Source organism: Labrus mixtus, chromosome 14, assembly GCF_963584025.1.
Source record: "Labrus mixtus chromosome 14, fLabMix1.1, whole genome shotgun sequence".
Classification (NCBI taxonomy): Eukaryota; Metazoa; Chordata; class Actinopteri; order Labriformes; family Labridae; genus Labrus; species Labrus mixtus.
The window spans coordinates 15,309,733-15,333,924 of NC_083625.1; the positions used below are offsets into that span (position 1 = coordinate 15,309,733).

At 37.1% G+C, this 24,192-nt stretch overlaps 2 protein-coding genes across 2 annotated transcripts; both read left to right on the forward strand.

Annotated features, from left to right (window-relative positions):
* The first annotated feature begins 13,130 nt into the window (after nt 1–13,130).
* mrps17 (mitochondrial ribosomal protein S17) lies at nt 13,131–15,096 on the forward strand. The gene is made up of 3 exons (XM_061055413.1): nt 13,131–13,259; nt 13,702–13,845; nt 14,269–15,096. The coding sequence occupies exons 2-3, from the start codon at nt 13,723–13,725 to the stop codon at nt 14,584–14,586; spliced, it is 441 nt and encodes a 146-aa protein (XP_060911396.1). The 5' UTR covers nt 13,131–13,259; nt 13,702–13,722; the 3' UTR covers nt 14,587–15,096.
* Nucleotides 15,097–15,416: 320 nt separating this feature from the next.
* Nucleotides 15,417–23,249, forward strand: LOC132988145 (protein NipSnap homolog 2-like). Its single transcript, XM_061055343.1, has 10 exons — nt 15,417–15,586; nt 16,880–17,007; nt 17,186–17,231; nt 17,335–17,429; nt 18,225–18,295; nt 19,432–19,572; nt 19,671–19,702; nt 20,298–20,392; nt 20,719–20,802; nt 21,829–23,249. Exons 1-10 carry the CDS (start codon nt 15,495–15,497, stop codon nt 21,891–21,893), a joined length of 849 nt encoding a protein of 282 aa, XP_060911326.1. The 5' UTR covers nt 15,417–15,494; the 3' UTR covers nt 21,894–23,249.
* Nucleotides 23,250–24,192: the final 943 nt, after the last annotated feature.

Consider the following 24,192-nt stretch of genomic DNA (forward strand, 5'->3'; position numbering starts at 1 on the left):
GGTCAGGCCTGTTGCATAGCTTGTACATCTTGAAATGTATCACTGCATCTCAGTAGTGGGAACCCCCATCATGCAACCTGAGGTCATTCATCTCTGTGTTTAGCAAGAATCACCCGACCGAGGACCTCGGTGATGAGGCGGTGCTTGTCATCACCACAGCAGCAGGTCTGAGGCAAACAGATGGAGGCAATTTGGAGTCAGAAATCATCTCATTTCTCCTGCTGACATCACAAGAAGTGAACAGTTACACAGCAGAGTCATCCATCTTCTTGCCTTCTCAGATCGCATTTTTACATATAGACAATTTCATGCTGAAACCCTGATGCAACCCGTTCTGATGCACTTCACTTCTGTTAATTGCCCAATGCAGTTCCTGAGGTCTGTGATTGGTCACAGTCTTAGGAATGATAATGACTCTGGTGATTTGAAAATGAATTCTGGTGATGTGATGATGAGAGTGTATAGCTTTGGTAAGTGCTGTGATGACAGCATGTGTATTTGTGTGTGTTATGTAAGTACACAGTGCATTAGACTTGTGTCAGTTTAGAACCAGCATGTTTAAAATGGTTTGTATTACATTTTCCCTTGACTCTCTCCATTTGGTCGGTGCTAAAAATGACAATCAATCCGTATTCACAGCACCTGAAAACGTAATTATTGGTTATTTTCCAAGTGAACTGTGGTGCAGTTCATGAGTAATAAGTACATAATTGTACCTGCTTCAGGAAATTGCCCACAAACGCACCGTTTTACAGGCATAAGTAGGCAGACGCTGACATCTGATAGCCAGTTATTACTCATGCTGGAAAAGCAAGTGTTAAAATTCATGATCCTCGTATTCATCTTTAATTGACACATTTTTACAGGTTATGATTGCAGGGGAAGTTGAAATAACAAGTTGAGGTCATAGAGGTCCATCGTAGCATCAAGCTGTACAGAAAGTCAGACCAGTTTTTAGACAACAATTGTGTCTGAGTTGTTTTTTTTAAACACACACCCCTTACCACGTAATGGTATGATAGCAAAAATAACAGTACACTGTATCTAAAGTCAAAACTGTACATGTGTTTTTTTATTGAATATATTAAATATGGATAGAAACATTTTTTGAATTATTTTGGCCTAATTTTGAAAAACATGATTTAATGCAGCCTCCTACATTATACATCATATAGTTACCTGTGTTATTGTGATTTAAAAAAATATATGTTTCACATAAAGTTAAACAACCTAATAATGGAGTAAGCAGGCATACATAACAGAGGGGAGGTCATAATCAAGTAATCTCTCCCTCTCTTAGTTTCTCTGCAGAACATTTCATCATCAGGGCCCAGTTGTTCAAAGGGTTTAATCCAGAAAAAAATGCTTCCAGATTTGGTAATCCACTTTTCTTTTTCCAAGGATCACGTAATCCAGCTCACTTTTATCCTGGGTTTTCAAAGAAAAACAGGATGGGATCACCCTGATCCAGATACAGACATTTAAGGATCACCAAATCCGGATTACCGGAGCTTTAGGGCGTACTCACGCAAAGTAAAAGAATATAACGGACGTGTCCGCACATCAGAGAACAACACAGAGAACATGACAGCTACTTTACTGACTTTGTTGCTTATTTTGAGTCATTTTAGTCAGATGCAGACAGAACACTCGGGATTTCTCAATAATGAAAGCTGCCCATGTTGTGTGCCCGTGCTTGTGCATGTGCATGAACTGTACCATGCTGAAGCAGACCTCTTCCAAGCAAGCCAGGGCCAAGGAAGTGTACCGTGCATGAGCACGGATCGGAGCGCTCTCACATGTCAAAGGAACTGGACTTTAGGGGTGAAGTGTGCTTAGGCACGGTACACGGCCTAGTGTGAGTGCACCCTTAAAGTGGACTTCACACTACATTACTTGTCCACAGGGGGCGCCAAAATTCACACAAACTGAAAGAGCCTCAAAGCTGCTTTGAACTAGATATTTCATTTTTGATAATGATGCTTCTTGGTGAAATATTTAATGAAAAAAAATCATGTATTGTTGTACAACCCTGATTTTCACCTTATCTACTTTGACACTGAAGCAAAACTGCATTCTAGTACAAAATAATATTTACAAAAATGTCTAAAAATATCAACTATGTTGTAAAACTGATGTTTTGTCCCAGCAAATAAATACATTTTGTGCATTTTATTCTCTGTAATCCAGCATGCATCAGCCCTCTGCTGGGATCAGGGGCATCCTGATTTCTTGGATCAAAGTTACAAAAGTCCTACTCAAAAGTTCTGAAAAACACAAACTGGAGGTTTACTCCGGATTAAAACCAGGATCAGATTACCGGATCCTTTCGGATTATGTAATACTTTTTTTTTCTTTTGGACAACTCCATTTCTAAATGTAATCCTATCCAATGGATTACTTTTGAGCAACAGGGCCTATAGATCTCTTTAGAAAGACCAAGAATACATTTAGAGCAAGGGGAGACTGTCTGATAATCAATCCTGGATGGTGTTAATATTTTGGAAAGGAAAAATAAACCAAATGTAATTAAGATAATACTCCAGACATTAAGATAAAGCTTTCAAAAGAATGTGATGTGAATAAATGCCAAAAAAGCATTTTTTTTCCCTTCCAGTTTATCTAGTATGATTTCACAGTATTTGGTCAACTTCAACATCTTCGGTTTTAAATGTCATCACATGATCATTTTTAATATGTGTGTGACTCTATGTCATAGTACACATTAATTATTTAATCATGGACGAAGACACTTTTTGTGAAATCATTGTGACTTTTGACCGCCAAATTCTTATCAGTTCATACTTCAGTCAAAATAGTTAATCAAATTCCCTCTGGGCAATGGAAGGACAAACACAGCATAACGCAGTGCACACACAGGTTGGCAATGTAATACAATTAACTCACATCGAACACACTTTTGAAAGAGAAATCCCTAGAATCAGGAGTTTTCTCTTTGGAATATACAGTAAATAACTGGATTAAACCAGTCAGACGTTATATCATCTCTTTGCCTGCATAATCAAAAATGTATCTTTATGATATTTAGAGTAAAAAAAAAAAAAAATTCAATCTTTATTAAAACTTAGCATCAACATCGGTTTAACTTTAAACCTAATATGACCAAATGGCGTCATATTCTCACTGAACTAAAGCTTTTTTTACAGGTCTCCTCTGACTGTATCTGCTGACTCTGTAGACCCGTACACTAACCAAGTGGCCCCCAACTGTCAGCTTCTTATCGCCATGATTAATGTCACCTAAATTCCACAGCTACAGTGGACAGGTGGCAGGGCTTGTAGGACTGTGATATTTGATGTGACACAGTCCCACACTCTCTCACTGACTTGTATACAGTGAGCCAAGATTAACGCATTACTCACATACAACATGCATCATTTCATTTATGCACAACAAGCCACGAGACATTTTGTTTGGCACTGAACCCTGCTTTGATTTCTGTTTTGTTGTCTCAACTACTGTGAGAAAGATATAATAAGAACATACTGTAGATATAAACACTTTAAAGAGAGAGCCTTCGGTAAACGAGCCAAATGTGACTGAAATGAACATTTTTCATTCTACATTTATGTCACGTAGCATAGAAGCAGCAGAACCTCCTCAGCTACTTTTCATACTGGCAGATATTAGGGAGCTGATTTACATTAAAGTTATACCTGTGTCACTCACTTTGAAACGAGCTGTGGAAATGTGTGTGTCTCTGTGCATGGTTACTCGTACATGTGAGTGAAATTAGATTTTATTTAGTAAGGACAAACTCAGGATTATAACATTATTTACATTATTTTTCTTTTATTCTTAATACTAATTGTGATCTTTATTTTGTAACAAAAGGTTACCTTGTACAAGAGTGGCACAATTTGTGGAGATACAAAAGGATCTCTTAAATATAAGAATCACATTGTCAGCGAGTTGGCTATTACAGCTCATAAGTAAGTGCATAACACTGTGTGTGCTGGATTTGAATAGATCTAAAGACGAGGAAAGTAAGTGATGGCTCGTTAGACTTATGAAGATATGTATTTATTTTCTCGTGTTCTATTGACACTGGATGGATATTTATGTTATTGTTGCTGAAAAGTATGGACTTTCCCCCCCACTGCGACTAAGGCAGTCAATGTTGTTGTTATGGTTCACTTTCCAAGTTTTCTATTACTTCACTTATTAAATAATGTGTCCTTTTTATTTATTTTATTTGACCATGATCGAAAAATAAAGATATCAAAAACCACTGTGTGACAACAACGTAAACCAAATCTTTGTTGTTCAAAAATAGAATGCTGATTTAAAAAAAAAAAAAAAAAAATTAAAACAATTTTTAATCTTATTCCTTGAAATAGAATCCAGGGGGAAAAAAAACATCCACAAAATGACTGAACTCAAATGTCTTTCTCACAGTTATTAAGCCAACAAATACAACAGAAACTAAAAGAGGTTTTAGTCTTTTTTTTATAAGCTTCTCTTGACTCTGTGGTTGATTTGTGCTCTGCCTCTCTTCTAGGCTATTGCTTTGATCCTTGAGAGACATATATGGTACTTAATCATTTTCTGAACTCTTTACTTCATATTCATTTGACTATATCCATCATGTAAACTGTGTTTGCATATGTGCATGCACAGGACTCTACACTGGGTTAATCATAGGCTCTATGCAATTTAATTCTATATTTCTGTCTGAGAGGGCATACTACATAATGTGTCTGCAGTGTTAGCTGTTAGCACGTATACTTACAAAGCAGAAAGGTTCTCTTGCTTGTTGAATTATCTGCAAAGTTGTCACATTTTGTTTTCCCAGGCAAGGAGAGCAATTAAGTCAAGCCTGATGTTGCCTTGCATTTTGGAATGATCCTGTTGTTTTCCAACAAGAAAGGCAAATAACTTATTATCAGATTGGTCACACACCCAAAGCCAATTATTCTCTTGGAATCCTGACTGAAAAAGTTGGATTCTAAAAAATGCCAATCTGATGAAAAACCTTCATCACTTTCCTTTTCAGTGTAAATTGAACAATTGAAAAAGTATGGCCAGTCAGTACAGGCTCAACTAAATAATAAGACAATGGTAAAAGTAGAAGAAGAAAGAAGATCGCTGAGCAACAAATCGTTTCTTATAGACCTAAACAGATGATAAAAAAAACATTTAATCTTCTCTGTCATTTTTAATGGTTTGTTTCAGTGATTTTTAAATGACTTCTTTTAATGCCCTGTTTTCCCTTTGTCATGATGCTTTTGAAGTTTGTTAAGCACTTTAAATTGACTTGCTGCTGAAATATGCTTTTTAAATACGTTTTTCTTGACTATTTGTCAACGTTTCAGAAAGTTTGTCTCTCACTAAGAGACGGCCAATGACCAAAGGCAGTCATGAAAATGATGATGTCATTAAACAAACTGGGTTAAGTTTGTGCTTACAGACCAGCTGCATAGCTTGTCCGATGACTCAATGCAGCAATTACAATTATCTCCTCCAGTTTGATAGTCAGGGTGTAGGACTACATGAGATTGAAAGTATAAACAAAAGGAGGTTAGTAGTCCTTTGCACATGAATGTGTGTGCAGAGCTGTGTGTGTATTGTGTGTGTGTGTCGTGGTTATATGTGCTGCCAGTGCATGCCACAGCTATTACTGCAAAGTGTCTGATGTTTGAATCCCCTCCAAGATACCACAGGAGAATTCAATCACTCTGCAGAAAGAGACCGAATGCTCCAGAGATTGAAAAAGAAAGACACGAGACAGTTGGACTGAGCTGTCACTCAAGTTATTGGCATCCAAATGTATGAGCCCCTTTGTGGCGCATTCCTGCAATACGTCTTGTCCACCTGACCATACATAGAATGGAGCACAATCAGGCAGCCATGATGTAAATATCGAGTTGAGACATTTTGGCAGCTAAAACTGTGACCTAAATGCTTAAACTATGAGCAGCACTGATGTGTGTTTCTAAGAGGCACGAGAGAAAATATAACTAATGAAGTAACTGTCATTTATTATAGACTATCAGAGCGGTCTGGTTGGCTGTGCCGTTAATCATCAATGCTGATGATTGTCTGGAATCCTTACTTTGATCCACACATAAACCAAAGAGTAGTTGTTTGGGGTGATTCTGACAACAGTGGTCATGGAGATGCTTTGCTATAATGCTTTCATTGTTTGGTTACCTGGACACACTTCAATATTTTTTGACGTGGATGGATGGATGGTTTCAAAAATGGGCTCTAACAATCTGGGCTCGGTTGTAAATTTTCTAAAGTGGATAACAAAAGTCAAATTTACAATCAGCAGCGGTCACAGTTTATAAAAACTTAGGCTCTGGTCAAACTTAAACACCAAAACAATCCTGTTTTTAGTGTGTTGTTCTTTTAAGACTGAAAAAATACACTAAGGTGCCAGTTTATAAAGTACACTAAGCTAAATTTAGTGCAATGGATACAATCCAGCAATAAATCCTTCACAAATATTCTGTTTATGTTAGAACTGTTAATGTTAATACTGATTTAACTTTATGGTTATTTTCTAGTCTGATACTCTGATGCTAATGAATCAAATCTAGCAAATGGCTGTACTGGTAAATTGGGCAGCAAAAAAAAGGTCAAAAGTATAAATCAACATCTTTCCTGGTATATCAAACATATATATAATATGTAGTATTTATTTGTTTCCTTTCCAAGATTTTAGTAAATTGAAGGGAATAGACAGTACACAAAAACAACCAAAACATTCACTTAACAGTATGAGTTATACATTGCATGTATGAACCATATTGCCAGCACGATATCTAATCATTGGGGGAATTTACAATAACATGCCTGCTTCACACGCTCTGCCCACAGCAGAAGTATGACACAGTTTCAGCAACATCTAATGACAAGGATATCACATCAAACCACAGGGTCCCATTACCAAGCCCGGATAGGACCAATATATTTGACACTCCATTTTGAGCGAGTATTCACTTACAACACACACTGTAAAAGGTCAGGGCGCTGGCAGCTTAGACAGGAAGAGATGATGTCACTGCTAAGGGAATATCTCTGAATCCCTCCTGACTTGGATGTTTAATTTACAGCACATTAACCAAAGTAATACCAGACTGTTGCCTCTGACCTTTTTCAGTGTTCAGCGCACGTTTGTGGTGGGACATATGGTGCTGAACATGACTCTTTTGCTGCTACATACAGGTTGACACAACTCAGCTGCTTCTATGTTCTTCCATAAAACAATCCGTTTGCATGCGCACTTCTCATGCTTGACTGGGTCAATGGATCTGGAATGTGGCTATAAACATGCCAGTGTTTGCCTATTTCAGACTTTCCACCATATTTTACATAAAAAACGACCTACACAAGGTATCATTTTGCGCTTGTCGTCATATTATGCTATGCTTTACACTAAAACAAGTTCCCTCCCGACACCTCTGTTGGTGCATCTTGGCTTTAGTTGTAAGACAATTGTGAATAGTTCTAATCAATAGATACATCTCAGGGCGTTTCTTTTTCTCATTGTGTGTATTATAATGAGGTCAGTCACATTGTTTTTCCCTCCTAGAGTCTCGAACAACCCCCCTGGACTGCTATTGGCTAGGACAACCAATAGGTCAAACAAAGAAGGTTCAGCTTCGAGATCAATGTTTATGTTCTAGGTTAAACCAAATATTAATATTGACTTAATACTTTAGCACAGACTATTATCAATCCCTTAATTTAACAACCATGTATTTACATAATATAGTTTGCTCATAATACTATCATGATTTTCAGATGTCTCAAATACTAGATGATTTACAACCCTTTCCCCGAGGACCTAGAACTCCATCTTGATAGAATAGTTTCTCCTCTGTCAGGACACAGATGGAGGCCTGTGCACACCCGCATAAAGAAAGCCCAGTGACACATTTCTTTCACATTCATTCGTTCAACACACAAAATGTGGAATAAACTGTTGCTTATAGTTGGTATCATAAGTCATGACCACAAATGTTGTTCAAGGCTGGAGAGTGCGAACATACAACGACTGCTTGTTGTAATGCTGTGCATGCGGGCAGTGAAAGGCAAAAAAAAGACAGGATGTGTGTTGTTGTGACAGTGTCACACTCTCAGGGTGTGAAGCTAAGTGGCGGTTTGAGTCCCTCCCACTGACTCAATCAAACACTAACTAAAAACAAGTTTATTTATAATGCGACCTTTAAGAACATTCATCAAAACATGTTTCACAATAAAAGACACACAGGGAATAAAAGAAAACAATAATTTTTCCATACTTGCTGACATAGGCGGCTGCTGTGGCTCAGTTGGTAAAGTCGTCACCTCTCCATTGGAAGGTCGAGGGTTCAATCCCCAGGTCCTGCAGCAACATGTCCGGTGTGTCCTTGGGCAAGACACTTCAACCTGAATTGCTCCCGCTGCTTCGTCAGTGGTGTATGAATGCATATGAATGGTATCAGTTTCTTCTGATGGTCACTTTTCATGCAACCATTGCCATCAGCGTGTCAATGGGTAAGTGTGACATATGGTATGAAAGTGCTTTGAGTAGTCAGAAGACTAGAAAAGCACTATAAAGTCCATTTACCATTTTACACACAAACAAATAGCACTGAGAATATAACCTCTTTGGTTTGGGACAATAAGAATAAAACAATGACACAAACTAAATAAAGCAAGAGCATGAATCTTGGTTTTGAATTTAATAAGAAGCCAGTGTGAAGAAATCAAAATTGTCGATAAATGAGACAGAACTTTTTGGCATCAGCTATAATTTTACTGTTAAACAGTCCAGGGATGTCTTAGTGAAGCATGTGAGGAAGGAATTGGGAGGGAATAAATACCTTAATAATCAACTCCATCTTATCGATTAAATCAATCAACACAAGTTTAGCAATGTTAATCTGAAACAAAAATGTACATCTCATTCAAGAATTCAAGTCAGGCCCATAGACATTTAATTTCTAGAAAACTAAGTCATACAGGTACTGCCTGATGTAGTCTAAAGGATACAGAACTATTGAGCTGAGTAGCTTTCTGAACTTTATTTAGTGACAATATAACCAACCTGCCACATGCCACCGCCTGTTGTCAAAGACAAATGATCAGTGAATGAGGTTAAATCAACTCTTAGACCGTCACAGGATGAATAGAACAAAAGCTAAGAGAAAGTTACAGATAGTCAGAGCCTCAAGGTTAACCATCCATGTCTAATCATCACCAGCTCTGTTTGAGTTTGGCTCCTACCCAAGAGGAGAACACTTCCATTAACCTTCCAGTCAATCCAAAACACATTAGCCTGCCATTCAATGACTCACAGCGCTTTCACATCGAATCACAAATGTTGAGGCTGCCAAGCTTTTTCCTGCCCTTCATGCCTTGCCCTTCCTCGGTTTGTGTTGCCACCTCTTTGCTATCTGACATTAAACTTTTCACCCTCTTTGATGGGGGCTGAGAGAGGCAGAGGCTGACCTAATTATCTTCACAGCCTGGTTCCAGACTAATAGATGTCTTTTATGCATATTGTTAAAGACAATGAGGTCTTAGTCCAGCTGGCTGCGCATGTCTCACTCCAAGTTTGGGATTTTTATTGAAAATCATTTAATTTTTGGGAATTGAAGACTTCATTTCTAGGACAAATAGGATTACAGATTTATCTTCTTGAAATATTTCTCATCAACACTGAAATTCGCACATCATAACTTATTGATCCTATGTTGATTAACATTTAGGACTTTTCTGAGAGATTTATTTTGTATTTAGTTAGATGTTTATTTCAGGGCATGTTTATTAACCAATATAACATGTCTATGCAGATATGGGAAGCCATTTCAAACAATTACTTTTTAACTGTACTTAGTTTTCAAGTTTTTGTACTTTACTTGAGTATCTATCTTTCTAAACCTTTTTATTTTACATTTTATATATTTTAAATACAAATTGCACCCATTAATACATTAATAGAGTTTGAATGCAGTGTTCAAAGGTGCTGTCTGGTAGATTAGTTCAAGAGATCCAATTCCAAAATCAATGTTCCACATTTAGTTTAGTAGATCATAGTGACTGTTGAACACCAAACACAGCTTCAAATGACCCCACAGACAGGAACTAATGGCTGGTTTTAATTCACTGTTAGGCTTGGTCATAACAAACAAACACACACACACACACACACACACACACACACACACACACACACACACACACACACACACACACACACACACACACACACACACACACACAAAAACATGATAGTCTAATCTTAAAAAAATGTAATAGCTGAAGACTAATAACTCACACAATAGGAACTAGGCCAACATTATTCTAGCATGTTAATCTGAAAATATAAAACTCCCTGATTAGCAGGTCACTGTGTTATCATTGAAAACATACATGTTATCACACAGTCTATGTGCTATCAGGACTCTGTCTTATGTCGCAGTTGCTGTAGCCTCACACTATACAGAGCTGATAACTCACACTGAGCTTTCTCACGTATAAAAACATTGGCTGCATTTGCAATTATCTTTGGTTAAATATTGTAATATGTGCCTTTGATACCATGTGGTCTGCACTTGTAGGCTTACCCGCTGATTTACCACGAGGTCGCCCTTATAGTGGAGCTGTTCTGTTTGATTTTTTTCATTGCAATAAGAAAGTGTTTATTAAGATTATGACTTGATGTAACATGATGTGGCTGTGGTCCATCCATGGTTTCAGAAACACTCTTCTGTTTAGTATGACATAAATTCATTTAGTCTATTATTATTTTTCATAAAATAAGTTTAATGGGGAAAACAGACATTGCAATGCTAACTCTCTCATTGTTCTTGTATAAAGAAGACTAGTTGAACCTTTCTAAGTTGGATAATTCTGTAATTCTGGCAGAGGTCTACCTATGCTTCACTGCCTTATATGGAAAACAAAGACCCAGACCTGTGCTTTACTACAGCATGGCTCTGATTAAGACCAGATTGGTCTGACTGCTGTTGCTTCTAAGCCGTGGCCAATTCTGTCTCAGGGACATGACTATTAATGTTTTCATGTGACCACATTTATACGAATCTTCTTCCTTTTTAGCTTCTTACGTCCCGATTTCGCAAAGATCCAGAAGAGTGTCTGTTGTTGCCAAGAGGTCATAATTTTGTTTTTTGTTCATTTTACTAGAGTCTGGCATAATGAAACCAATGGTAAAGTAGATGCAAGAGTACATGAAGGACTGACAATATCCAATCATGTAGACCTCTTAAGTCGTTCCACATATTCACTCATTAAAATGTCAGGTAGACCCTGAAGTCTTCCCGGGTTGACTGTTCACACACCTCACAGCCTCACAGCGGGAGACTAATCCTGTTGGACAGGAGGGGGGGTCTCAGGATGCAAGACATGATGCAAAAAGAATGATACGGAAGTGGCGTTCAAAGCAACAGAGTCTGCTATATGACGCTATTATGAGAATTTTTGCAAAATAATAACTATTATTAATGAGTATTGATATACTGTATATATATATATATATATGAGCCCCCTGCCCTAACAGATGGCTGACATCACTCAGGCTTTGTCCATTATTATTTACAGTATATGGTTACATCGCGCCCACCTGGCAATCAGGTCAGCCGTACAGTGTGTGCCCATGAGGACAATAACCAATATGATGTATTTCATTTTTTGTACCAGGCTGTAAAATTGGTAATTTCTGCTCTAAAAACATGTTATTTTAAATGTTGAATGTAAGTGACTTCCAGGACTCTTTGAGCCAGCCTCATGCGGACTTTTGAGGAACTGCAGGATTTTGCACTTCCGCATTGGCTTCATTTTTCAACACCGGCTGTTGCCGCTTAGTTGCAACCAGTGCTCACAGCCTCCCTATGGTCAATTATTTTCCCATATTCTAGTCCTAGATCGGATTAATTTCAAAAGCATTTGAAGATAGATAGATAGATAGATAGATATATAGATAGATAGATAGATAGATAGATAGATAGATAGATAGAGATAGATAGATAGATAGATAGATAGATAGATAGAGATAGATAGATAGATATATATAGATAGAGAGATAGATATATAGATATATATATAGATAGATAGATGTTTAGATAGATAGATAGATAGATAGACAGACAGACAGACAGACAGACAGACAGACAGATAGATAGATAGATAGATAGAAAGATAGATAGATAGAGAGAGAGAGATTCTTTATTGATCCCGAGGAAAATTCAAAGCATCCATTAGCAGGTTACAAAGACGTACATGACATGAAACATTTGTTACAAATTAACCACAAAACCGACGCCCCCCTTCCGTACATATAGGCCTTTTTAACCCCCCCAAAAAATATTTAAAGAATACCCTGAGATGAATCAAACTTAAACCTGTGCAATTAAAAATAGACTTATACAAGAAATGTACATAACCCGTGCAGGGATAAAAATACATGTGCAATGAATGACCTAGTTTACTCCTATAATGTGTTTGCGTTATTCTGAGTTCTGATGTTGTTATGTTATTGATTGTCAACATCTGAAATTATATTAGTAAGACTTTGTGTCATTTGGAGATGTGAGAAGAAACACCTGCAACTCAATACCAGTATCACAAGGGCCTAAACATGGCAACAATTCATTAAGGTTTTAATTGATTTTAGCATAACCTGTAGATCTTTTATATAGTTTTTGCTACCAAAATACCTTCTCTTCTCTTTGTTACTCTTCTGTAACGCTGATGTCCCCTCAGGTTTAGGAGGTGATGTGTTCTGCTGACATAGCACCTTCTGGTGGCCATACTTAAAACATATTTTTCTCTGTGGAGGCAGCTGAAGAAAGTAAAATGGTTCACAAAACACACTGGTTGCATCAAGTTTTATCTACATCTTAAACTGAATAAAGCAAAATACACGTTAATAATTGCCTACTAAAAGGTCCTTGCTTGGTTCACAAAGATCCGTAACTTGGCTACTATTACTATATTATTGTTCTTTTTCGAATAAACAAGTGTCTTATTTCAGAAAGTTATGTGTTTTTATTCTTATAAGCATATATATAAAGCACAATTTTATATTCCCTTAAATAATCGTAATAAATAAATTACGATAAATGAATAAATAAATCATTATGGACGTTATGGAGCAGACCATTCTGCCCCTCGTCAGTAGCCGTAGTTTACGTCATCAAAACAAGCCGAGCAGCAGCATGGAGAAGCCCTCTGTCTAAAATGTTTTGACCTTCTTCAGGTGTTCCTTCCGTTTAGATTGTACAGTGAGTTGATTCTATAATACATAATATCTTTAGTGTTAATCTGCGTTAATGTCTGTGAATGACTACATATTTTTTAATGTATGAACGCTACTGTGAAGCTGAAGCTCACACGGCTAACTATAACACAGCCTCTGTTTGCCTTCACACTCATTTTGCATGGAAAACAATAAGTCTATTAGTTATGCTTGACTTAAAGATAACGTTTTTGTGAATAGCTGTATTGTTTTGTACTTTTTTAAAAACCCGTTCAGGTGTTTGTGCTTTGCAGAAACGGAAGCATCTAACTGTATTTCTGAAATTCACAGCTAATGTCATGAAACTGCAAATAATTAGATGTTATGTAGCTTGTAAATAACAAAAGATGGACTAATACTTTCACTGAGCATCGTGTTTGCAGGTGATGTAGCCTACTCATTTTCTTGGATGGTTTGTTCTTCTCGAGGTGGCAACGAGTTTCCCCACAATGTCGGCCAAGCATGCGTCAGTCCATGCGAAGTGGATCATCGGCAAAGTAGTAGGGACCAAGATGCAGAAAACTGCCAAAGTGAGGGTCACGAGGCTCGTGCTGGACCCTTACCTGCTGAAGGTGAACCTTTGCAATGTTGATTCGCTGAGATAGGGACAGCTCAAATGACTGAGCCTACCTCAACAATACATGTCAATCCTCTCCATCATGTCTGTTGATTAACTTTTAAACAAAGAATTATGTTTTTAATTATGAATTATGTACGATTTGAAGGAACACTGTAAATATTCTATTCATTGTTATTTTCTTACAACTACTCATTTGGCTGTTGTAACCTGTGAACTACATTTGCCATTGATTTTTATTTTTGTAATGTAACCTAAAACAAGCTTTTAATTACAATTCCCACGTTTGCTTCAAAGTCGATGATTGTTACAAACTGAGTCAATTATTACAACCAAATACTTTTGAGGTTGCCGGATTATTGCAGTAAATTATCTCTCGATTTATTTTGAAACTAATTATGTCTTCTCTTCCCCGTAGTACTACAACAAGAGGAAAACCTACTTTGCCCATGATGCTCTGCAACAGAGCACTATTGGAGATATCGTCCTCCTTAAGGCTCTACCCGAGGGTAGGTCCAAACATGTGAAGCATGAACTGGTGGACATTGTGTATAAGGTTGGTCGGGTGGTTGACCCACTGACAGGAAAGAAGGTCGCAGGAACTGAGTTTCTGGAGCCGCTGACTGACCTTCCACTGAACCTGGAAGAAGATACAACGTTGTCAGAAAAACTACAAGAGCTCAACATCTCTGCTGTGTCGAGCAGTGCTGATTCCCCACAAATTCCCACTGCATGAAAGCAAACTATTTTTCTATTTTAAGTAATGTTAGCTTAAATATCATTACATAACATTACATAAACATCTGTTTATTTATGTTTATGTTTCCATGTCATTATAATACAGACCGGTAATCAATGCATCTTACGATTAATGTGGACAACCATAGAACAATACCTCTTCTGTTGTTTTCCCCCCAAGACACATTTCTAAGGTATTTACAAGAAAGGCTTTACGAATCAGTGGTATCACTCACAAACATGATGCACATATATCTTCTTACTCTGTGACCCAGGATCTGTGTTTGACAACAATTTAAAATGATATCTATTAATTTAAAATAAAATCTTACAGATGCATTTTCAAAGACAAATGCATGTCATTGATGTGTGCCTGCCATTGCTTAAATAAACATGTTTTGTGGATTTGCTCTGATTTATCAAAAACTAAATGTTGTCCTTCATATATTTTGCTGTTCAATTTACAATTTTGTTTGTTTGTGAAACATTAAATGAAAATGTAAAAATGTATTCGAGATTGTATTTTGAGGCCTATAAGTTATACACTTATTAAAATGTTGTGTTTAAAAGAGTAAGGACCAAAAAAAAAGTAAACAATGTAGCCGTGTTTTAAACAGTTGTATTTTATCAAAGGCTAAAAATGTGTCGCCATGGTTACAGTGTGGTCAACTTCTCAAGCCGGGTTGAATATCACTGTTGTTATGACTAATCATCATCTATACATATTAACCTCTGCTCCGACATTATCGTCGGCTTTAGTTTGAAGTTACACATATCCACTTAATGTCAGCTGATTCCGGTACATGAAGTTAGTAAACACGGGGTTGTGTAAGTAACATAAGCTGCACCGGGACCCTGACACCTGCTGCACCGTCCTGCACAACCTCAAACAGCTTTCAGGGAAAGATGGCGACCCGAGTCCTCCAGCGACTGGGCATAGGCCTGAAACACTCAGGAAATGGGCTTAATACAAATGGACAAGTCACTGTAGTCGTAAGGTTAGAGCTTTGCAAGTTAAATTAGCTGGTGCTGATGTGTACATGCTCTTTTAATGTTTGTTTGTTTACACCAATGGCAGTCCGCCGGTATGCTATGTGGCTAAGTTAAAGTTAAGGCTAACTTGAGGACGTGGGTTGCGTACACATATCCCTGCAACGTAGCTAGCATTAGCACTCAAACTAGTTTTCAACCTGTCGAAATAGGAGGTTATGTTGTGACTACTGTTGTGTATTAACCCGTATATGGTATAGTTTTGTGCATAGAATAGTAGTTTTAATATGAAGAAATTACACCACATGTCAAATAAGTTTGTGTAAGTTCTTAATTACTCCAAGGTCAAAATGTGTCCTTGGTGTGTGAGAATAACACTGTTTCTTACTGCGGCAGGTGTCTGTCTTGAAGCTCCATACGAAGCTGAGTGCAAACTTGTTGCCACTGAAGTGCTGTGATTGAGGAAAAACTGTGACAAGTTTGAATGCACTCAGTAAAGTAGTAGTTGTGTTTCAATCAGTTGGTAAAGTGAGAGGAGTGAGTCCTAATAAAGACAAAACACATGCATAGAGAGGATTGCTCGTTGACTCTTTAAAGTAAAGTTTATAAAGAAAACAAAATACTTGTCATGCAGAAAGGCTGCTTACGAATCCATGCGGACTAATCTCATGTGCAGTATGCAAAGCAGCTTATAGGATTCACTGCTGCTGGAGTGTATTTGCAATGCATGAGTTGTTTTTTTCTTAAAGGATTTGTACAAAGTTTCTTGTTAAAATCCTTAAGTATATCAGCTAGCATAAGAGTTTAAATAACATATAGATATACAGAGAAACAATTGCATTTACCTCCAATAATTTAAATTGACTAAGCCTCTGTAAAAAAAAAGAAATAAAAAGAAGCAGAGTCATATTTTAAAGACATGTTTGAACTCTGATAGCTCTCATCATGCCACAGTCCCTTGACATTTAAACTACCGGTTGCTTAATTACAGTTGTACAACCTTAAGTGAACTTTCTTTTCTTTTTTTAAATGTACAGGAGAAACTTGACAAAATCATGAGAAACATTTGTAAAGCAACTAATGATCAGCCTTCCAATTTGTCCAGTCTCCATTTGACATTTTACACATCTGTGACGGTTTGTTATTGAAAGCGCTCTCATCAGAGCAGGTACAGTTACATGTCTGATTGGGTTACACTGCAGTGGGTGAACAGGTCATAGCTGAGCAGAGTAATTAACCCACTGTGTGGTTTAGAGACAATAAGAGTAGAGTATCTAACATTAAGCTTTGTTTGACAACAGGAGCCTCTCAGCTTTCCGTGAAGACAGCTGGTTCAAATCTCTTTTTGTTAGAAAGGTTGACCCCCGAAAAGACGCTCACTCTCATCTGCTTGCCAAGAAAGAAGACAACAATCTCTACAAAATACAATGTATGTGTTGTTTCTCACTTTTGGGGAAAGTTATGGTGGATCATTGACAAATATTAACCCGATTGTATGAGCTTTAGATTGTTTTATGACAGATATTTAAATGTTTTCCAACTTGAAAAATCACGTGATATCCGTCAGTTGCTGTTTGAAACGCTCATGCTTTGTTATTTTCTTGCAGTTCACAATGTCAAGCCTGAGTGCCTTGATGATTACAATGAACTCTGGTAAGAAATCCCAGTTCTGTTCTTGCTGGTTTTGTACACATTTCAAATATCAATCCTCTTTTACTCAGTTCTGTTTGTGTTGTATGCATGTGTGTGTCTTCAGTGAGGACGTCTTGTCTTCCATTCATGCTGACCCTGAATACCCATGTGAACTAGTGGGAACCTGGAACACATGGTACGGAGAGCAGGATCAGGCAGGTATGGGCATGGGTCAAACTCCGCCTCTAAGGGTTTCTGTACATATATGCAAGTGAACAACAATCAACAAATAGATCTGTATTTCTGGACTTTGAACCCATTTAGAGATTTACCCTGTCTCTATTTATTGATTATGGTGAAAGTATTCCCAATTTTTGACTTGCAGGATCGTTTAGAAAAATATTTGAACTCCTGATCAAGTTATTCACGATATTTTCATAACCTCATTTTCCTCCAATTGTCCAACTTGTACTAAAGACAGCAGATGTGCTTACTCTCTGGGAAATAGTTTTTATGTTTTCGTGTTATGTCCAGTGAGATGAGCAGTTTTCATCATAGATTTTTTAAAAGTGTCCAAATATTTGTTATCCTATTAAAAGGTTTTTGAATTGTTAACCTTCAGCTGATATTTTTTTTAGGAGAGGTAGCAGTAAAGATGAATTTCTACATGATTGAAAGAACTATTGCATTGTTTTGTTTTGAATTAACTAAATTAATTGTTAGTATTTTACAGCAGAGCCGTTTTTAGTTTAGCATATTTCAGTCGAAGACTTAAATTATAGAACATGGAATTTTACCATCAGAACGATATAACTTCAGTAAGCGAATGATTCATGGTTGATGGGCAGAATTTTCTCAAGTTAGCTCAGATCACAGGTGGTCTTGAGAGATACGGCCTCTTATGATAAAGGCAAAAATAGAGACACACCATGATTAATTTAGAGTGGCATTTTTGTTGTTGCTCTTTTGCTCCTACTTTTCTCTATTTGTATAATCTATTCTATTCTATTCTAGTTCATCTGTGGAGATACCGAGGAGGATACCCAGCTCTCACCGAAGTCATGAACAAACTCAGGCAGAATAAGGTAACTGACTCTGAAATTATTTCTGTTTACCATCAGTTATAGGGCTTTCACACTTACAGAAAACTCCTGATATTAGCCGGAGGAGCTGTACTGTATGTATGAACGCAAACAGACAAATCTTTCACTCAGACTTCACCCGGAGTTTCTCCTGCCAGCCCCCTAGTATTTTTTCTGCAGCAAGTCCGAGTGGGCTGATTTTTGAACACAGCAGAATATTCTCCTGAAATTCGAGAATTCACCTCGAGCCAATAGGAGGGGGAGGGACGTTTCTACACTGTGACTGCTGCACGCTGCATAGAGTGTCTGCATGCGACCGCTATGATCTCTGTGCATGTAATTAAACAGCTGCATTATGTTTTCTGTTTGTCAGTATGTTGTTCTTCGCTCTTTTGTTGACATTGTGATTCTACCAAACTACACGTAACATTGATATAAAGTTAAATATTATCATAATAGCATCGTACAGCAGACTCTGTTGCTTCGTCTGTGTCTTTTTTTAATGTCACGGCTTACCTAGGGAGTCCCTCCGCCCCCCCTCCTGTCTGACAGAGATAGTCTCCCGGTGTGAGGAGCATGTGTGAACAGCCAGGTCAGGAGAATATCCGGAGCAGTCCTCCTGAAATGATCTAGATATTTTCAGGAGTGGATATGTGAAAACGACTTTAGTTTTCAGCTGTGCACCACTCAAATGACATTCACAGACAATTTTTCAACCTTAATGCTTCAACTTATGCAGTTGGATGTGGTTCTTACTTTGATGCATTAATTTAGAAAGGTTATTAACAAAAATGTTTTTACTGTAAAGAGTGAAGAGATATTATTTATTTATCCATTAAGTATATTTTTGTTTAAAATTAACAGAAATGTACTTTTTTATTTATCTGATTTTAAGTTAGTTGTTAGATATTTTTCTAAACAGTGACATAGTTAGACTTTAAGGTTATAGCATTGCTTTTGTCCCATGCAACCATAAATGTTACATGGTTGTCATGGGAACAGCTTATTCCTTTGTGTCTGAAATGCTATAGTGCTTAAATGACTAACAGGAGTTTTCACTTTTTTGCAAATGTATTTGCCATGTCTAAATCCCCCTCATCTACTAAGAGACGTGTTGCTGTTTTTTGTCTTTTGTGTAGAAGTTTATGGACTACAGGAATGAGAGGGGGAAGATGCTGCTCTCTCGCAGGAACCAGCTGCTGCTGGAGTTCAGTTTCTGGAACGAACCCGTCCCTCGTACAGGACCCAACATCTATGAGCTCCGATCATACCAACTCAGGGTAACTCTGTCACCTCTTCTCTTTAAGCATGAATATGTTCCTCTCTGCTGCTGTGCTCTCATTACTATCACCTCTCTCTCCTCACATTGGGATTTCAGCCAGGAACGATGATTGAATGGGGAAATTACTGGTAAGAGTAACTTTATGAATCCTTCTCCATTTCTTTTTTTTCCTAGTATATTTTTCCTTGTATCAGAATGTCGGCCAGTTGGATCCAATTGAATTTGACACTCGTGAGTTTTCTCAGTATTTTGTGATAACAGAGTTTCCATTATTACGCACCATTTAAAATATCTTCACATCTATTTTATCCTATTGGTTTTGCAGACTGTAGCAGATGAATATGAGTAAACGGTACTTTTTTGCTACATAATCTTTGCATGACTCTGAAGCATGAAGAGATATACCCCATGTAATTTATCCATCTCAGAAATAACTCTAATAGTCTGTATTTAATATTCTGTGTGTACCTATTTGATTGAACTGGAATCTGCTCATGTATTCAATAAAAAAAAAATGATTATGGGATTTTAAAGCTTGTTTAATTTTAAACATTTCAAATTGGATGTTTTAAATTGGAAGATATAATTGGGATGTCCGTAAATTCCACTTTCATTTAAGCCTTAAAACCTAGAAGTTTGTGCTGGTGGTTTAACTGGTACAACCCATTAATAAAAAGCTGTCTGTTCTGTTGTCATATAACATTACTCTCTCATGCTCTGCAGGGCGCGTGCTATTGAGATCCGCCAGCAGAACCAGGAGTCAGTGGGAGGCTTTTTCTCCCAGATTGGAAGTCTGTACACAGTTCACCATTTATGGGGTAAGCAGAGTTTCCAGGTTTATTAAACTTGGCAACATCGTGACAATTAAGAGTAAGATACACAGAAAAAGTACAATAGTATAATATTTACATATGAGGCTTGTTTAACAGTGCATTACTGTATATTAAATAAATACACTGTAGGTGCATCCTTCATATTTTTTAGCCATTCTCAAAGTTTGAGGAAATGATTTGCAATGTACAAGTAAATGCAAAAGTGTCAGAAGTCAGCACTTTTCTTAGAGTGGAAACATTACATAATGTATTTGCATATGGGTAAAACTGTACCACTTAAACCAGTAAATATTTGTTTCTTTTCACTTCAGCTTACAAAGACCTTCAGTCCAGAGAAAACATCAGAAATGCAGCCTGGCAACGTGAAGGCTGGGATGAGGTTGTTTATTACACTGGTAAGCATTCTGCCCCCTCCCCCCTTACAATTCTGATGGTGCTTGACAACATCCACACTTATGATGGTGGTATGAAGATGGTATTGTAGTTAGGGTTTGAAGCTTTTACTAACTTAAGCTGCTAAATAGTGGTTTAAGGAGGAGACAGTGACCTTAGGGAACTGACATCCGACATAGTCATTTTGGAAACTATGCTATCTCGCAACTCATCAGCCAGAAAGCCTCTGAGAGCAACAGAAATTCTATTTATCAATTAAGGACACCCAGACCAGAGTTATTTTTCCTTTATCAATGCTCATTGTGTACTGTCCAACTAGCTACTGGTAAAATGAGAATGAAGTTGGACTTGAGTGACACAATCTAAGAGTGGATTTTCAGCTGCGATTGCACGCATTCTGTTTGATTTTGGAGATTAATTAGAGGTAATATGCCGTCAGGCATCGACAGATGGGATCCAGGATTGCATTATGGCCATAATGTTATGCCTCTTTGCCCCCAACATAAATTAATTCCTGCATACAACTAAAGCCTGCTGTAAACAGAAAGTGTCAGACACTGAAATTCACTTGCTGCTTAACCATGTGCATGAACAGTGTGCAAAAATTTAATGAATGTACATACAAGATTTTGCCAAGTTGTAAATAATTTCCTTAATGAAATGTTCCTTTGAGTTCTGCAAAAATCACGTCTTAATAGTAATTTGGGATATAACGTTGCTAACTTTGAACTTACATAGAGCTTTATCTATGGATAGAGGATTACATTATGTTTGTGAATTTCAACAGAAGATTCTTAAAACAGGATACTAATGTGAAAATAATGCAAAAATGAATCCATTTACAAGTTAATTGAATACTGAACATTTAAGATAGGGTTAGAAGATTAGGATGGTTATGAGGATGGAAAATCATGTAGGTTATTAAATATTACAACTAACTGCAGTAAATGTTAATGTATTATTTTTGCATTTTCTATGGGACAGAATATTTTGAGTAATCTGACTTTTGTTTCCTCCCTGTCACACAGTCCCTCTCATTCAGCACATGGAATCTAGAATAATGATTCCCATGAAGACTTCACCCTTGAAGTAACCACAAACAAACAGCAGGGGGAACCTCTCAGTAACCACTGCAACTTATCACACTGATCCATGCAGAGTGTAACCAGCCATTGGAGTTTGCACTGTCGGGGATATCTGCAAAATATTGGGCACGTTTTAGTTACTTTTCCTTTCTTTTTGGTCTCTTTACTCCTGTTTTCTGTTTGGGTTTAGAGTGTTTTACTTCAGCAGATAATAACCAATCTGTATCTGTTACAACAGTTACTGTGTTACTGATCCATTAATGCACCTCGTGTAGACAAAGTATCATTTGACATGTTCTTCCCTGTCTCTATTATTTTCAGGGTCAGATTTTAAATGGCTCTTTTTATGTTGATATGAAACGGACATCAGGGTTTATTGAGATACGAGAAAAGATTAAAAACATTTAGCAGTCACAGGAGCCCAAATGTCTTAAGAACTTTTCATAAAATGTGTTACAAAAGAAAACCCATCATGACTGCAAACCCCTCCTAGCACTACCGCTGGCAACAAGTCAATAAATAAATCTCCCTTCAGTATCTCACAACAAAAAACACAATGCCAGAACAGTTCCTTGTCAATATGAGATTGAAAAAATCAGTGTTGTATGAAAGATTGTCTGATATGGGGGGGCTGTGTTGCCAGTCCAAAGTCAGACCCCAGTTTTATATTTTCGGTAAAAGTATAATCTCCTAAAGGAAATGTGAATTCATGTTTGTATGTTTTTGATCCAGCCAACTGACTCTACTGTGCAATGTGTGTAATAATACGGGAATGCATAAAAGGATTCAGCACAAAATTTGAGGTTGATGCACTGTGAAGTATAAGAACAAGAAGGCACATTTAATTTGGACATTCTTGAGTGTCCAGTACTTGGGTTGAATTTCTGCTTATTTTCCCTGTTTGCGTCTCCTTTGTTAAACTGACCATACCTCAAGATTGATTTCTAACTTCGACATAGTGACACTTCTGTTCCTTGTCTAGGTGGGGTACAATGTGTCAGAAATTTTTTTGAAGCTAGTTTTTATTTCAGCACAACTAAATCACTACAAACTGCTGTATACACACTAGTATAGTGTTTCCCTGAATCAAGCAATTAATGCTGACTGTTGATCGTGTGTGCTAACCAAGATGAATGTTTTTTTAATGGTGAGATTGTAGATACACATAGTAGGCTTACTGACCCAGCTAAAGACGGTGTGAACAGTTCTATATCTGTTAAACATGTGTGGTATCCTAACCTACATTGGTAAACAAAATCGACAAGAGAGTATTAATATCACAATGTTGTGGACATGCACATTGCAATGCTTTAATACAACTAGTTGTACATATTGAATTAAACTTTGGGTCTAAATGGAAAAAACAGTCTGGTATTTCTTTAATCTTGTATTTTTTGAAATCATAATAGTACATTGATGGTAAAAGTTATTGGTGCTGCTTCTTCATTGTTCATCTATCCAATCAAGGTAGAAAATCCAACATTCCTGTTTATTTTGCAGGACCAAAGAAAAGTGCACACAGGAGCTGAAAATGAATCATTTGCATCAGAATGTATTGGTTTAGTATCAGAAACATAAAACATTATTCAGTACACACCAAGGGGCAATGAATCTTGCCCTATACTGTTGTAACAAAGGTTTTTAACAAATCCATAAACTGTGGCCTATAAACTCGGAGCTCTAGTTCCATATTAAGGTGAAATAATTTGGCCTAACGGCGCGTCATCTAGGGCGTGGCTGATGCTGCATTCAAAGATTGTTGGAGATCGTAAAGACCCTTGAAGAATCAGCTCTGCGGGTTTTGATGCTGTACATGACGCACTCCCTGAGACAATGATAAAAACAGACAGAAAGCTCATACAAAATTCCCGAAGGTGGGAAAAAAAAAAATAGCCTTAATACTGTATACAATATATAGGCTATAAATAACAACAGTTACCATAATCAGCAACTCAATACAAGTGAAGCTTTCAGTTTATTTTAAAGAACGCAATGAAAGCAAATAAATGAAATGACTTTAATATTAATTGGGTGAAAGTTTGAGTGTTTGAAGGGAGGGTTACAATTTTCCCCTCAAGAACCAAGTGACGATTGTAGGAACTATTTTGAATTAATTACTCATTGAAATAAAGATAGATTTAAAAATACTTTTTTACTTACTGCAATTGCACTTTACAACGACTCCCCTTTAAGTAAGGACAGAAGATATTTAAACTTTTAAACTTTAGCCTGAGTTGCATATATCATATATCAAACTGTATTGTGGGCTCATGTTTTTTTGTATGGGTGGGATATGTATGTATATAT